Source organism: Cotesia glomerata, linkage group LG3 (genome assembly GCF_020080835.1).
Source record: "Cotesia glomerata isolate CgM1 linkage group LG3, MPM_Cglom_v2.3, whole genome shotgun sequence".
Lineage (NCBI taxonomy): Eukaryota > Metazoa > Arthropoda > Insecta > Hymenoptera > Braconidae > Cotesia > Cotesia glomerata.
The window spans coordinates 29,578,681-29,595,361 of NC_058160.1; the positions used below are offsets into that span (position 1 = coordinate 29,578,681).

Sequence of the window (16,681 nt, forward strand, 5' to 3'; positions counted from 1 at the left end):
ATATTTTATTATCAACAATCTTTTAATATATAAGATAGTAATATAGTAATACTTAATACAGTGCGAGCTAAAAGAAAATCAACCTAGCAAGCTAGTTATTTATATAAGTTTTAAAAGTAATATTGTTGTAACACTTAAATTTATATCACGATTTTTAACTAATTATCTATTTTTATCCATTCTCTCAGTTTTTGTTCATTAGTTTCTTCTTATCATTCAAAATTTTCATCTTTATTGGTAATTTATTGTAATATTTTAAAGCTACATAATAAGCATCATTGTGTAAATTGTGTAATATCGGGTATATATAGTAAGGTTAACAGTAATTCGGTAATATTAAGTTTTATTTAAAATATAATTGTTACAAGAGATGATTTTCTTCATACAACTATCTGCGTGAGTTAAGACTTAGGAACTAACTTATTTTTCCCTTTTTCAAAGGTCGAGACCCAAACTTGTCCCTTCTGGGACCATCGTCCATCCTTATCTAACTTACACACTAATTGCAAGAGTAATAAAATGACAGATGGTGAAGGATTGAACAATTTACAAAAATCTTAAGTGTCAAAAACATGACCTGGGTTTTATTACTCTAGCATCGCAGGGTCTTATTTTCAAAACTCTAAGTCTAAAATAAAATAAAATACTTTAACTAAAAATATAAGGCTGAGAGAAGAAAAAAAAAAGAAAAACACGTATACACATGCATACCACGACATTCCCGATACTACAATTGTTTTACTTATTTTTGGTAGTGACAGTTGTTTATGTCTTTGTACAAGTTATTTCTTCATTACAGAGATTTATGCAATCTTGATAATAGAAAGATAACGCAGTAGTAATGAAAGTTTTTCTGATCCCAAGGGGAGTGTTGTTGATATTAGTTACGCACAATTTACTTAGTAATCTATTTTGTATATTTGAGATGATTTTAATTGACTTATCATATGCACCTCCCCAGGCAATAATACTGTGGCGGTCATGTGACCGCTGACATTAAAATTATTTAAAAATTAGTAAAAACTTAGTTAAAATTAAAATTATTTTGTTAGACATTTAGGCTACAGTTAAGATTTGAAATTGTAAAATGTAGTAAATTCAATAGAATAATTTAGTTGTAAACTTTCAGTGGTAATAGGATTAAGTTGTAAATATTTGTACATTTTAAGATCCGGAGCCTTTTCTCTCCGGCTTGTGGGTTTTTCCCATGAGTTTTTTCCCAACAACTTTCCTCAAACCTTTCCTGTTTATTACTCTTTTTTCTATGTGCAATAAACCCAAGCGATAGAGGACCCGAGGTCAGCATGGCCAGCTGTACTCTCGGGCCCGCTGACGTCACGAAGGCTTATTGCCCCTTTGCACTTTTCTCACACTTTTCTATTTCCCGGAGATTTCCTTCGTGTCCCTTCGCGAATCTTCGGGGCCTTCTACCCCACTACTACCCTTTAAACTTCGACTCTGATACCCAAAGTGCAGTAGTGGACACCATTATTCCGACCTAACTCCCCGTCCTGAGTGCACGTGGCTCCGGGTGATATATTTCTGTCGTGAATCGTTACAATATACATAGTAAATTAACCTCACGTTTACTTATTAACAGAACCTATCACCGTACCCATTAAAAATCCTAAAATACCATAATTTATTATGCTTTCGAGTAGCCCATGATATATTATTTTCATGGTTTGTGGATTTAATATTCCTGTCAGTTTGTAAAATACAAAAGTGAAATATTTGAGTTTTTTGAATAATTCCAGAGCATGGTTGTTCCATCTCATATGATTATCAAAGTGTATTCCAAGATATTTACAATGTTCAACTCTTTTCAACGGCTCATAATTAATATGTTTTTTCTGTTGATATTTTCTTACCACTAAGTAGTAGAGTCCTCGAGTTTGTTGTTGTCTACTCGCCGCAATTATAATTGTGGAGGAGCCATTGAGTTTGTTTGAGCTATTGTTTGTTTAGTGGCTAATGATTTATTTTATATTCTTTTTTTGGCTCTAGTAGGTGATGGCTGATGGCTATTATTGTTATGTTATCGTCACTTTGTTTGTAGGCCAGGCGATTCGGATTGAGTAATTGATTGGGAATCTGAACGGACAGCAATTTAGAACAAAAAAATATCGGAAAAATTCCTGTGAGGTAAATACAGTGACAAGTAAATCGTATTTCATTTAGTTTGGGTTCTTGATGTTTTTCTATTTTATCCTCCATTAATAATTCAACTTCAAATTTTCATTAATAGTGAGGGAAATCATTGATCTTCAATAAATACACTGTCAAAAAAAAAATAATTTTATTTAAAAATATTCCAAAAATAGATTTATATTTAATTTACTTAAAAATTCATCATAATAATAAAAATTTCTGCATGTATTAACATAATCGCTTCTTTCTTGGAGTTATAATTTATTATAATGAGCAAGGTATTATATTAAAAACAAAAAGAGTTATAAGCGTGAATAAATTTAAAGTAAACAGAATAGAAATGAAAAATAACAAATTTAAATTAAATAATAAATCTGGATAAAGAAAAATCCTTTGGGAAAAAGAATTACCGCTAAAATAACTTTTTGGAAGGAACTGATTTATTTTCATTATTTTTCAATTATTTCTCATTGTTTTAAGTGAAAAAAAAAATTTTTTTTCTTCCTGTACGGCAGCTGGATAGTATTGATTTTGATACAAGCAGCAATTGGACCGATTTTTATTATAAAACTAACTTATCCGTTGATCGATGACAGTTTTATTCTTTTGTATTACAAAGTCTTTGATGTAGTACATTTCGATGTCGGTAATTCTGTCTGGACCAGTGACAGCAAATGCCAGTTAAATATATCGGTTTGTTTATTTGAAACACATGTGAAATGCACTGGAGGTTATCAGACTAACTGAAAATACTCTAAACTCTGCTTAAAAAAATTAAAATAGATAATTAATTTATTTTCACTCTCTTGCGGCCTACATAAAAGTATAATAAATGAAATTTTTTGTTGATAATTAGTTTTCTACCCAAACTTAGCTGCATTTTAATAATTCTGGCTTATAAGTAATCTAAACTCCCGCGAAAAAAAATATATGTCGAAATATATAAATAATATATTTTAAATAACTAACTTTTGGCCGATTTTCATATATATTTTGTATATTTTAAATATATTTTAGATTTATTCAAAATATATCTTAAAATACATAGCTAAAAATATAAAAAACATATATTTTGAATATATCTAAAATATATTTGAGATATCGACGTTCTAATTAGCAAATTGTCTAACTCCATTTTAGAGAATCTTCTATTTGTACGAAAAAAACAATTAGTTCAAAATTTATTATCACTTTAAAAAATCATTTAATATCATTAATATCTAATAGAGATGTAATATTTAGGTTTAACTCATTCAAATAATTTGAAATTGGATTATTGTTACATCAAAATGTTCAAAAATCACCCTCTAAAAAATAAGGAGTTAGACAAATTGCTAGTTAGACCGTCGATATATAAAATATACATGAAAATCGGCCAAAAGTTAGTTATTAAAAATATATTTACTATACATATTTTATATATATATTTATATAATTTTTATGTATTTCGACATATATTTTTTTTTTCAAAGGGGAAATAAAATAAAGAATAATCAAAAAATTAATCTCAAAGATTATATTGGTTGTACATTTATTAGTAATTTCTTTATAATAAAGTTTATTTACTTAAATATGTCGCGTGCCTAATGCTAAAAGGGCGTATTACAGCAGTTAGATAGGGTTTTATGCCAAAAGGGCGTATAAAAAAATTTTTTTTTGCCATTCTTTCTAGAATCGCTCGAAATTTAAAGATCTGCAGAAAAAAATTTTTTGACGTACTAACGCCAAAAGGGCGTATCTTAAGATATACGCCCTTTTGGCTTTAGGACATTGTCGGTCTAAAGCCAAAAGGGCGTATAAAAAAAAATCAGGATTTTTCAAAATTTCGAAAAATAGTCTTCAAAATTGTTCGGAGAAAATTTGTATAAAAAAAATTTTTTAAAAGTCAACATTTTCGATGGTAGTAACTTCAAATTTTCATCATCTTGGACAGACCAATGATTAAAAAAGCATATGAATTAAAAATTTTTTCGCGTACTAAAATATTCATATTTTTTATAAATTTCTTTTTTTTTTCAGACGAAAATGTAAAAGATGCACGTATAGAAGGTGCAGGAATTGTACCCCAATAAACTTTCCGTATTTTGATATTAGTTTTTTTCTAGTATTTTTTAACTTCGAATTATTATGATAATTTCTTGCCCGCAATAGCTGCAAAAAAAGATATATTTTTGTTTAATTGTATACTTTAAGCGCAAGCGTAGGTATGCTCTACTCGCCTAAAAATTCAAACCACCGATTCCGTTGCGTAAAATTGGTGTTAAAATCCATAATATGTATGCATAGAATGAAAAACACCTTAACGGGAAGTTAAAAATTATACGCCCTTTTGGTTTTAGATCACTAAATTTTCAGTGTACAAAAGCCAAAAGGGCGTATAACTTGAGTTATACGCCCTTTTGGCTTTGGAATTTTTTTTTTTCATTTTTAGGAAGCTTAGAACATGTTTACAAAAGAATTGGCACCAAAAAAAAAAAATTATACGCCCTTTTGGCATTAGGCACGCGATGTGATGGGCCTTGAGATAAGGCAGTTTTACGCGCGAACACCACTTATTTATTTATAATTTTGTTATTTTTTTTAATGCTTAAATTTAAAAATAAAAGAATCAAATTACGAAGGACTATCATTTACATACTCCTGCCAAGTTTCATGATTTTTTATTCAATAATTACTTGATCAAAAAGTTTCCCAGTATTTTGTTCAAAATTTAAATATTCTCTGTTTTACATATTCTTAAATAAAAATTTTTAAAAAATAAATGACCCCATACAGAAAAAAGTAAATAATTTTGAAGAATTTCATCTTTTTAAATTGAGTAAAAAAATTCTTAAACTAAGAAATTTTTCTTGGTTTAAGTAAATTTAATTTAGTTCAATAATTTTTTGTCTTGATTTAAGAAAATGAAACTCTTAAAAATTATTATTTTGATTCAATAATTTTTCTCTTGATTCAAGTTAATTTTTTTTTAAGCGCTCGGTAAAAATAAATCTGTCACTAATTTAATACCGCGATGGAGCGAATCGAAGACATTTAGTTATTTAAATCGAGTAAAACGTCAGTTGGATTTTAAATTCAGATGTATTATTTTCTAGCAAGTGGATAAGACAACGGAATTAAAACTCCCGGTGGCATTTCTGGATTTCTTCCCACTGGATGATTCATGATCCGAAGGTTCGCATTCTATAATAGTAAAAATAATAAATTGTAAAAATACTCTCTCATTCTTATTTATTTGTTATTTTTTTCATCATCGCCACCGGGTCAATCCTGTCCGTCGACGTAACCCAAGAACGTCTTTCACAGTAAACCCACGTCAGTTATTCTAGACAAAAGCTTTTTCTGAACAGAAATACCTAATTGCTTTTTTATTTATTCATTCAAATTTAATACCTCTTATGAATATGTTACTGGGCGCTTGCGTTTAACTTGTCATTCAGATATCTATCATAGTCACGTAGAAATATTTACTCGTATATTATAATATCTTCATCCAGAATCTAAACTACAGTTTAACACTTTTATCATGTTATTTAAGCCTATATATCTGCTGTTTACCGTTTAGTCATATCTAATGAGATAATCTTGTTTGTCAATACTCCTACTTGCGGAGTCACTCATCGCTGCTCTTATCTTACGTGTTAATGCATATCATCTCGCGTTTACGTTTTTTTGACTGCAAATCGATGGTTGATAAATTGCATCTCAAAAAATTAGTTTATTTTTATATATAAAAAAAATTTATTTGAATCAAATAAATAATTTTGAAGAACTTCACATTCTTGATTTGAGGAAAAAAATTCTTAAACTAAGAAATTATTCTTGGTTTAAATAAATTTTATTTAATTCTAGAATTTTTCGTCTTGGTTCAAAATAATGAAACTTTTTAAAATTAGTTTCATGGTTCAAGAATTTTTCTTTTGATTCAAGTTAATTTTTATTTGAATCAAGTAAATAATTTTGAAGAATTTCATCTTCTTGATTTCAGTAGAAAAATTCTTAAACTAAGAAATTTTTAACTTCCCGCTAAGAAAATTGAAGATTTTCAAAAATCGGGAAGTTATTGTTTTCACCCCGTTTTGCAAAAATCGAGTTTTCATCAGATCTCGACGTTTGAAGGTCATAGGAAGCTTCCCTGACTATCCCCGTGAGGTTGTCACGGTGTCTGTATGTGTGTGTGTGTGTGTGTGTGTGTGTGTGTGTGTGTGTGTGTGAAAGTATGTGAACCGCTTATAACTTTTGAACGGCTTGACCGATTTCATCGCGGTTGGTGCCATTCGAAAGGGCTTTACCAAACTTAGATTTTGAAAACTATTTGGACCGATTCAGATCAATAGATTTTGAGAAATCTTCAAAAAACTGAAAAAAAATTTTTTTTCAAATGTGGTTTTTTTGGAATAACTTTTAAACGGCTTTATGGTTCAATTCCAAAAACTAATCAGCTCTTAACCTCAAAAAACCACGTCGATCGCCACCAGTCCGGTCAAAATCGGTTGATTCGTTCGAGAGATATCGTGAACGAAAGAAAACCGAAAAAAGTGTTTTTTTTTTGGAATAACTCCGAAATTCCTAGCGCGATCAATTCAAAATTTGAGATTCTTTGTGAGGCTTGAAAAACTGCGTCGAATGCTGCCAACCGCGTGAAAATCGGTTTATTCATTCAAAAGTTATTGCGGTTTAAAAATTCAAAAAATAGTGTCTTATCAAATCTCTATCAGACTTTTGAGCTTGAAGAGCAATCTCTTTGAGCTCGGAGAGCTCAAAATAACCCATAAATTGTATTTTTAAGCTCGAAGAGCTCAAAAACATCATTGGTGCAATTTTAAGCGCCTAAGTATGGAATTAGCGGGAAGTTGCAGGGATGGCCTTCAGGGTCAACCGTTTTCCTAATTTTTTTTAGTTTAATTAAATTTTATTTAATTCAAGAATTTTTCGTTTTGATTAAAATTAATTTTTTTTTCTGTGCACTATAGTATAATTAAATTTTTGATGAATAAATAAAAATTACTTCCGTCGAGTAGGACCAAATGATTAAAGCAACGTTAAATAAATAAATAAATTAGAAAAAAAAAAGTTACTTGTTAAATTTCAGAGGAAATTTAATTTACACATGAGCGAGTAAAAAAATCTCACAGCGAGAGTACTGCGGAGGGTTAATACAAAATTAAACTAGAAAGTAGAAATAATTTTCTATAAGTTTAAAAATATGAATAAAAAAATTTATTTTATTTGTAAAAGTTATAAAAATATCTTAAAAAGCACTTTCCAATTTTTTCAATGATCGTACTCCTTATTTTGAACTTCTCGGCAATCTTCTGAAGTAATTTTCTACTTTTTAGTTTAGCTTGCTATTAAACGGTATTTATTACTTTTTTATTTAACTTGATAGGCAGCTTATGAAGTTAAATCCCCTTATATCCAATTTCTCTCAAGCGAGAAGATTATAAGTTACACTATAACGAAAAGCGATCATTAATTGAAATATTAATCCCTCGAGTTAATAACTCTGATAATATTATACTTGAGATAATTTAAATTTATACTAAGATTATTTATTTTAAAATAAACCAAGTTATATCATAGTTTACTAATGGACTTGTTGGTGTAAGCCTCAAGGAACCATAACTACCAAAAGGTCATTCTAACCTTCCGGCAAACGCCGCCGGTGGTTAATATGGTATTTCTAAAATTTCACTTGATTAACCAGCGAAAACTTTCCATCGCAACTGACGCACGCCATAAACATATTCAAAGTTTAAAATTTATCGTAAATTTCATACTTACCGCTAAACTCTCGAAGAAGAAAAATATTGTTCAGAAAAGGATTTTTTGGTTAAAAAAATTAAATTTATCTTTTTTTTATAAAATATTTTCGATAATTATTCTCCAATATGAAATTTTTACTAATATAAATTGATGAAAAAATTAATTAGAATCAAAATAAAAATTATCAGAACCAAAAAATAATTTTTAAAATATTTTAGTTGTAAATTTTTTCCTTAAACCAAGTTAATTTTTTTATAATAAAATTTAATTCATTAAAAATTCTATTTAAATAATTTAATTTTGTCTTTATAGCTAAAAAATAAATTAAATTTATCTTTTTTTTTTAAAAATATTTTCGATAATTATCAACAATCTGAAATTTTTACTAATATAAATTAATGAAAAAATAAATTTGAATCAAAATAAAAATTATTAAATCCGAAAAATAATTTTTAAAATATTTTAGGTGTAAATTTTTTCCTTAAATCAAGTTAATTTTTTTATAATAAAATTTAATTCATTAAAAATTCTATTTAAATAATTTAATTTTGTCTTTATAACTAAAAAATAAATTAAATTTATCTTTTTTTTTAAAAATATTTTCGATAATTATCAACAATCTGAAATTTTTACTAATATAAATTAATGAAAAAATAAATTTGAATCAAAATAAAAATTATTAGATCCAGAAAATAATTTTAAAAATATTTTAGTTGTAAATTTTTTCCTTAAATCAAGTTAATTTTTTTATAATAAAATTTAATTTATTAAAAATTCTCTCGAAATAATTTAATTTTGTTTTAATAGATACAAAAATAAAATAAAAATTAAATTTATTTACACGATTGATTTTATTTAGAAAAAATTGAGTATTTACACAATTTTGTACAGCGAGCCATTTTTAGAAGCATGAATAAAAAATAAATTTAAAGCTCCGGCATCAAAATCACAGTTAATGAAGATGGTTTGTTTGAATAGTAGTGACGCAATGAAAAAAATATATGTATATTTATTTCAAATATGAGTTTCATCCAGAAGAATATTCTTTTCAGAAGCTTTGCACTTAGCCCGTCCGTTGCTTGCATGAATAACTGTTGCGAGTTTTCCTTCGCCGGGGCTGTCGTTTAAATTATTCATCACCGTGAGGTTAGTTAAGAATCGTTCGTGCTGGAGGTAGTTATTTTCGTCGTCTCTTGAATTATCCAGGTGGTATCTGTCATAGTCATTAATTATTTCAATAAATTATCGCTGGTATTCAGGGTATCAATAGGTCAAGGTAATAGACGAAGGAGCAAATATATGTACCTCATACTGCGTTTCCGACCTCTTGCTATTTGTGAATTTCTTATGGAACCGCACCGATAGACCATTGTTTCCTTAACGCTGCTCTGGTCTTCTCTGTTCAGCGGGCTGTTAATCGACGGGGTGCAGCAAAGAGTCTCCACAAAGGCGCCCCTGTATTTAGCGCTCATAACATTGTATAGAATAGGATTTATTGCGGTGCTTATGTAGTACAGGCATCCCCCGAGGAAGTACAGCCACTCATTTATCGCACCGAGTAGTCTTTTTGAATCGTAGACGTAGAGAAGTCGCTGCGCGTGAAATGGCGCCCAACATATGAAAAATGTTACCACTACAGCACCTATAAATTATTTTATTTTTTAATTATATTTTGTTCTAAAAAAACAGTTTTTTTCATTTAAATTCATAGATTTATTTTAAATAAATTAAAAATACGTATTTTATTTGAACATATTTGTTTCATTGTAAGAATTTTTAATAGTTAAAGGTGCGTAGCTCAAAATATATGCCCTTTTGGCTTTGCAGTCTGTGTAAAAATCATCTGATATCATGATGAAGTTCATAAAAATCATATTAATATACATTTGATACCCCTAATAAGTAAAATATTTAGGAGAAAAAATTTTTTTTTTAACCAGATTATAAAATTTTTATTTTTCTTGTTGGAAAAAGAAAATTTTCAGTAATTTTATGATAAAATCATTATGATATTAACATGAATTCATAATAAAGTGATGATCATATCTGCATAAAATCATAATGATATCATAGTGATATTGTTACTGATACTGCAATAGAATTGGAAAAAAACACCAAAATAGGTCAAAAAATTTTCCTGTCCGTCATGTGTGAAACCCGGAAACACTGTAACTTGTAAAAAAATCCATTATTTGAGTTAAATTTTTGTTTAAAAAATTCTAATCGACGATTGTAGGTCACTGAATGCGAATGATTAATTAATTCAGTGTCGTTTAATTGCACTTAATAAAAAACGAAAACTACAAGACTGTATATCTATATATATCCATGTAAAATTAACATGGATGGTGATATATCTATATCTATAGATATTATGTACATTTTATTCCACCAGGGGCGCTTGTGCAGTATCTTCCTACTACAGCTGTTTTTTCGGCAATTAATTTTGAACGACGATTAAAACAATTAATTTTTTTTTTGATTTTGAAGTTTTTTTTTTTTTTTTTATATTTCATAATTAAATGAGCATTATGAGTCGTGCACTTTTGGATTTTCCAAACTTTTTTGACTTATTACGGGTTTCAAATGTATATTGATATGGCTTTTATATGAATCTCATATTTGTATGACGATATCAGATGATTTTTACACGGGAGAACCACAAGGGCGTATAAAAAAATTTTTTTTTCTTCAATTAATTAGGGAATGTACAAAAGTAAAAATCTTGTTGAAAAACGCAAAAAAATTTTTTTTCGACATACGCCTTTTTGACTTTAAGAAAAAAAATGTTTAAATCCTAAAAGCCGTAAATGAAAAAATAGTCTAAGTAACTTCTACACTGATAGAAGGATTTCTTAGCATTTAAGAAGATTTCTTTGTATTTAAGAAATCATTTCTTAAACATCATTTCTTAGTAATAAAAAAATATTTCTTAGTATTTAAGAAATATTTCTTTGTATTTAAGAAATATTTCTTAGTAGTTATATTTCTTAATATTTCTTTGTATTTAAGGAATATTTTTTAAATACTAAGAAATGATGTTTAAGAAATGATTTCTTAAATACAAAGAAATCTTTTTAAATACTAAGAAATCCTTCTATCAGTGTAAGGAACTTAAAACTTCGAGATCTAATGAAAAAATGATTTTTGAAAATTGAAAATACTATCCCAATTTCTTTAAATTTTGTGAAATTATATAAAATTTTGTATTTTGGGAAAATTAACTAGAAAAAAAAATTAAAATAAAATTTTTAGCTTCTAATATAAATTGACAATTTAAAAAAAATTGGTGGTATTTAAATTAAATACTTATTTATATTAAATAAGAGATTTCTTTATAATAAATGAGTCTCATTTTTTTCAAATAAATTATTCACTTAGTGTAATAGTTTTAGTATAATAATTCTTTGATTATTATAATTTAATTATAATTTAGATATAGTGTAAATATTTTACAAATATAAATAATGCTGTGAAGCGGGAAAGAATAGGAATTACGGTAATTATTACGTGAAGCGTTCCACATTCACGTAACAGGATATTGGTAGGAAAGGATTGAGAAAGGAATGTGGAGAGGATCATCTTAATGTGAGTTTATAGAATATGCGAGAAAAAATTATTAGATAGCTCGGACTGGGATTCGAACCCAGAACCTTCCGAAGACATGTCGGCTACTCTACCATTTGAGCTATCCGGTCTATACTAAATTGAATTATAATTAAAGATATTAATATAAAAAGAATGAGTATATAAAACTTTTTAAAGTTTTTATTTGAATAAGTATTTTATTAGTTTCATATTCGATAGAAAACTTCCTAAAGTATTTTGATAAATGTGTGATCAAGTTATCAGATGATATAAAACCTAAAGTTTTATAAATTTTTAACTATCTGACGATAAGTTATTGTTATTGTCGGTCGGCATGATATTACTTTTGTTTTACTTTCGACCTTTTTCATGTTTTCAACGGGTTTTATTGCATTTTTTATCACTTTTATATTTTTTTACAATTACTGAACCACACGGGAAAGAAAAGTTGAATTATTTAAGCTTGCAATTTAAACTCTATCATTAAACCTTACCGAGGAAACAAAATGAAAAAATTACAATTTTAAAATAGTACTTTTATAAACTTCGAAATATATTTTAAAACTAAATTTAATTTTTTAGATGATTTATATTTTGTTCAAACAAACTTGATCCTCGAATTTTTCATATTTAAATTAACCAGACATTTGAAGAATTTTTTTTTACAAATAAATTATTACAAAATTCTCAGTAAATTTTAGCCAGAAAAAAATTAAACTTTTAGAATAATAGGTCCGCATTAGATCCGTGATGAATTGTCGCCCATAAATTTGCTCGTACTACTAACAGCGAAGTATTATTACGTCAGTAACAGAATTTAAAAAGTTCCTAGAAACTTAAAAGTTTAAAAAAAAATTTCTCAAGGAACTGCAAGTTTCTGATCGTTTAAGAAAAATACTTGCTATAGATAAAATGTGAGTAAAAATAGTGAGTTTATTGGTTGAAATTTACAATTTATGCATATTGAGTACGACCTATGCTCTGTTCATTGCGTGACTACATTCTCTTATCCACGTGCAGTGTATACTAGATAGAGAAGATGGATAGTTGTACATATATGTTCTCAAAGTACAGCAGTGAATTTAACACGGGTGGCAAAATAAGAGCGAGAGAGAGAGAGAGAGAGAGAGGGATTAAATTACGCTTGCTGGTAACTTGTTAATATGTGCTATTTCTATTTGTAGACAATGTGTGGCACTGGGGATGTCGAGTAATAATATTAACGCTCTGAAAAGGACATTACTAACTTTGTATAGTAGTAGAGATAACTCGTATGCATTCTGACTGTAAACTTACGATGTATTCGTGTAATTTATCCTCATAATTTATAATTTTTTAATTAATAATTAGTTTATAAATCATTATTAGTATCAAAGATGCATTCATTAAATTATTGAATTATTAATTTTATTTAAAAGTACGCTAATTAAATTTTTCAATTATTTAAAAATGAATCCATTGAATAATTTAATTATTATTTGATGCTTTGAATTAATTAAATATTTTTTCAGTAATTAATTTTTTTATAAAATGTATTAATTACATAAAGAAATTAAATATTATTAAAATGCACTTATTGTTATTAATGACAAATAAAAGAGCGTAAAAATCTTACTGAGCATTCTGATGATGGATTTTCGTGACTGCACTTGTTTAGTCTCGCCGTGTACTGTTCCTTCAATGCTCCGTCCTAAGGTCGTACTTTGTATTCTGAGACCCATGCGAATGTAAAGCACCATTATGAGAAGCAACGGTATCAGAAAGAATACCAAGCAACTCAATTCGTACAATGGAAATGTCGGCATGTTGGGCAGTAACATTGCACAGAACGCTGATTCTTCAGAGTCTCGTCCGCTTCCTGAAAACCAATAAAGCATCTTTTACTTTGAGCCGGAGAGAATTTTTTTTTAAGAATTTCTCGACTGATGTCTGATGGAAAAAAAGTTACACCCCCGCAATAAATATTCACTTAAATTCCTATGTCAACAGAGTAACATACTCTGAGAGACACGTTGGATATATAAAAAAATTTATTTCTGATTCGTGGGACATTAATACCGTTTTCTTCACATGGTAGTACTAAATTTATCGATAGTTAATAAAATTATGATGATAAATATTTAAAATAATTTATTTATAAATAACTAGCAACGTGAATTATGAACTATAAATAAATAAAATTTTGCTTTATTAAATAATGAATTTTGTTAAATTGCACTGTACTTTTTTTAACTATTGACGTTTTTAAAGATATAAGCTCATCTCGATGTTACACTCATCAAGAGCTTTCATTTGAGTACCCACATGCATTTTCATATATTTTTCATATATATATATATATATATAAAATATATGAAAAATTGATGTGGATACTCAAATGAAAGGTCTCGATGAGTGTAACATCGGAATGAGCTTATATCTTTAAAAATGTCAATAGTTCACAAAATACAAGATCATTTCTTAATTATTGACATTTTTAAAGATGTAAGCACATCCCGATGTTACATTCATCAAGAGCTTTCATTTGAGTACCCACTTGCATTTTTGATATATTTTTCATACATACATATATGTAATATATGTAATATATATAAATATATGAAAAATTGATGTGGGTACTCAAATGAAAGGTCTTGATGAGTTTAATGTCGGGGTGAGCTTATATCTTTAAAAATGTCAATAGTTTACAAGATACAAGGTCATTTCTTAATTATGTTAAATTGCACTGTACTTTTTTAACTATTAAAGTTTTTAAAGATATAAGCTCATCCCGATGTTACATTCATCAAGAGCTTTCATTTGAGTACCCACTTGCATTTTTGATATATTTTTCATACATACATATATGTAATATATGTAATATATATAAATATATGAAAAATTGATGTGGGTACTTAAATGAAAGGTCTTGATGAGTTTAATGTCGGGGTGAGCTTATATCTTTAAAAATGTCAATAGTTCACGAGATACAGGGTCATTTCTTAATTATGTGTCTAGAGATAGAGCATTTTTGAATGCAGCCTAAATAATTATCATCATAAATTGACTATTAGTGATAATGATATGAAACCATGAAAAGGCACAACTCCAGGTCAAGACTTTTCCAGTGATACCAAATTTAACCATAAAAACTCATTTTATCATATAAATACACTGGCCACAAAATTTTGCTTATTCTCTTTATAACACAGATTAAAATAGCGAAAGTAATTTATAAATATTTGCAAATAATTCTGTGTACTAAAACACTTTTAATAGACAGTGAAGCGATAACTTTTTTATTTTATTTTGATATTATTTTTAGTTTAAACAAGTTTCAAATGAGAAGAGTCCTCACTGGATAAAAAAACTTTGGCAATGACTAAATTTGGATAATAATAGTTTGAAATTATATCGAGTGTCACTAAAAGCGTACTCGCTCAACTGGACTGTTTTTAAAAGAGTTATTCAAGGCAAAAAGTTTTTTAAGCTAAAGCTAAAAATGTGAGTAATCATTCGGAATTCGGATTATTATCATTATTATAGCAAACCCACGGACGGATGTGGGAGTTTTGCGTAGCAAAACGTTGAATACGAAAAAGCATTTAAAAAAGCAAATAATAGACATGTATCAGTTTTATTTATTTAAAAAGCGCGTGTTTTCAATATGATACAATTGAATTCCACGAAGTTTATCGATTTATAAACTTTACCGCTTTCTGTTCTTCTCAGCTCCATTTTCTCAAGTGCCCTTATACTCCCGAGAAATAAAAGGAGTTAGATCTAAGATCGTTTTATTCTCTGAGGGTATTTTAATCTCCTGCTTATTCAGAGAGCCATTTTTACGATTTACATAATGCATTTCGATTTGAAAGGTTTAGAACTGAATGTCAAGCGGGCGTCGCTGGGACGTAAATTCTCTTCACTCTATTGAAGTTTCATTTAAATAATCTACAGTTATTCAAAGTCTCTCAGCGAGACTTTAAAATTCATTGGATATTTTGTAATTTCTTCAGTAATTCTGTTACTTTTTCCGACAGTCTTTGATCGACATACGCTTACACATCATTAAAAAGTAATTACGCTAAATAAATTGAGAAAAAATATTTACTTTTAGCTCAAAGAACTTTATAATTAGCACTGACAGATTATTTCAAACCTAAAGGGTCTTTTGATAATTTATTTCGTATGTTTAATAGACTGAAAAGTCGATTTAAAATTTTAATTACAACTTCATTTCCGTTTTTTCATCATTATTACATCAGGATATCCTTTAAAAGCTCTTATTTTATTGCAATTACATAAAATTATTCTTGATTTAATCTATATTATTAAGAGAATAAGCGAAATTTTGTGGCCAGTATTAAAGCAAATTTTAAGGGAGTTGGGAAAGAACGGATAGGGGAAAGGGGGGACCTACTCAGTGGGAATTTTTCCGTAATTGAAAAAATAATCAGACAGCCCAGACTGGGAATCGAACCCAGATCTCTCGGTTACGCGCCAAGGGCTCTACCAGTTAAGCTATCCGAGACAAGTACTGACTACTTTATTCAGTCACGTATATAAGACCCACCGAGCAAACAACGCCACCGTCCATCTTACGGTAAAGAGCCATATTAAAGCAAATTTTTAAGGGGGTTGGGAAAGAACGGATAGGGGAAAGGGGGGACCTACTCAGTGGGAATTTTTCCGTAATTGAAAAAATAATCAGACAGCCCAGACTGGGAATCGAACCCAGATCTCTCGGTTACGCGCCAAGGGCTCTACCAGTTAAGCTATCCGAGACAAGTACTGACTACTTTATTCAGTCACGTATATAAGACCCACCGAGCAAACAACGCCACCGTCCATCTTACGGTAAAGAGCCATATTAAAGCAAATTTTTTAAGGGAGTTGGGAAAGAACGGATAGGGGAAAGGGGGGACCTACTCAGTGGGAATTTTTCCGTAATTGAAAAAATAATCAGACAGCCCAGACTGGGAATCGAACCCAGATCTCTCGGTTACGCGCCAAGGGCTCTACCAGTTAAGCTATCCGAGACAAGTACTGACTACTTTATTCAGTCACGTATATAAGACCCACCGAGCAAACAACGCCACCGTCCATCTTACGGTAGAGAGCCATATCAAAGCAAATTTTTAAGGGAGTTGGGAAAGAACGGATAGGGGAAAGGGGGGGACCTACTCAGTGGGAATTT

The 16,681-nt window shown here is 28.7% G+C and overlaps 1 protein-coding gene across 1 annotated transcript in view; it reads right to left on the reverse strand.

Moving 5' to 3' along the window:
- Window positions 1–8,772: 8,772 nt before the first annotated feature.
- LOC123260736 (neuropeptides capa receptor-like) overlaps window positions 8,773–16,681 on the reverse strand; it is a 51,269-nt gene continuing 43,360 nt past the window's right edge. The window contains exons 4-6 of the mRNA XM_044722009.1: window positions 13,121–13,363; window positions 9,223–9,559; window positions 8,773–9,130 (exon numbers count right to left, since the gene is read on the reverse strand). Of these exons, the coding sequence (XP_044577944.1) occupies window positions 8,932–9,130; window positions 9,223–9,559; window positions 13,121–13,363 (779 nt within the window). The 3' untranslated portion in view covers window positions 8,773–8,931. The remainder of the gene's footprint in view (window positions 9,131–9,222; window positions 9,560–13,120; window positions 13,364–16,681) is intronic.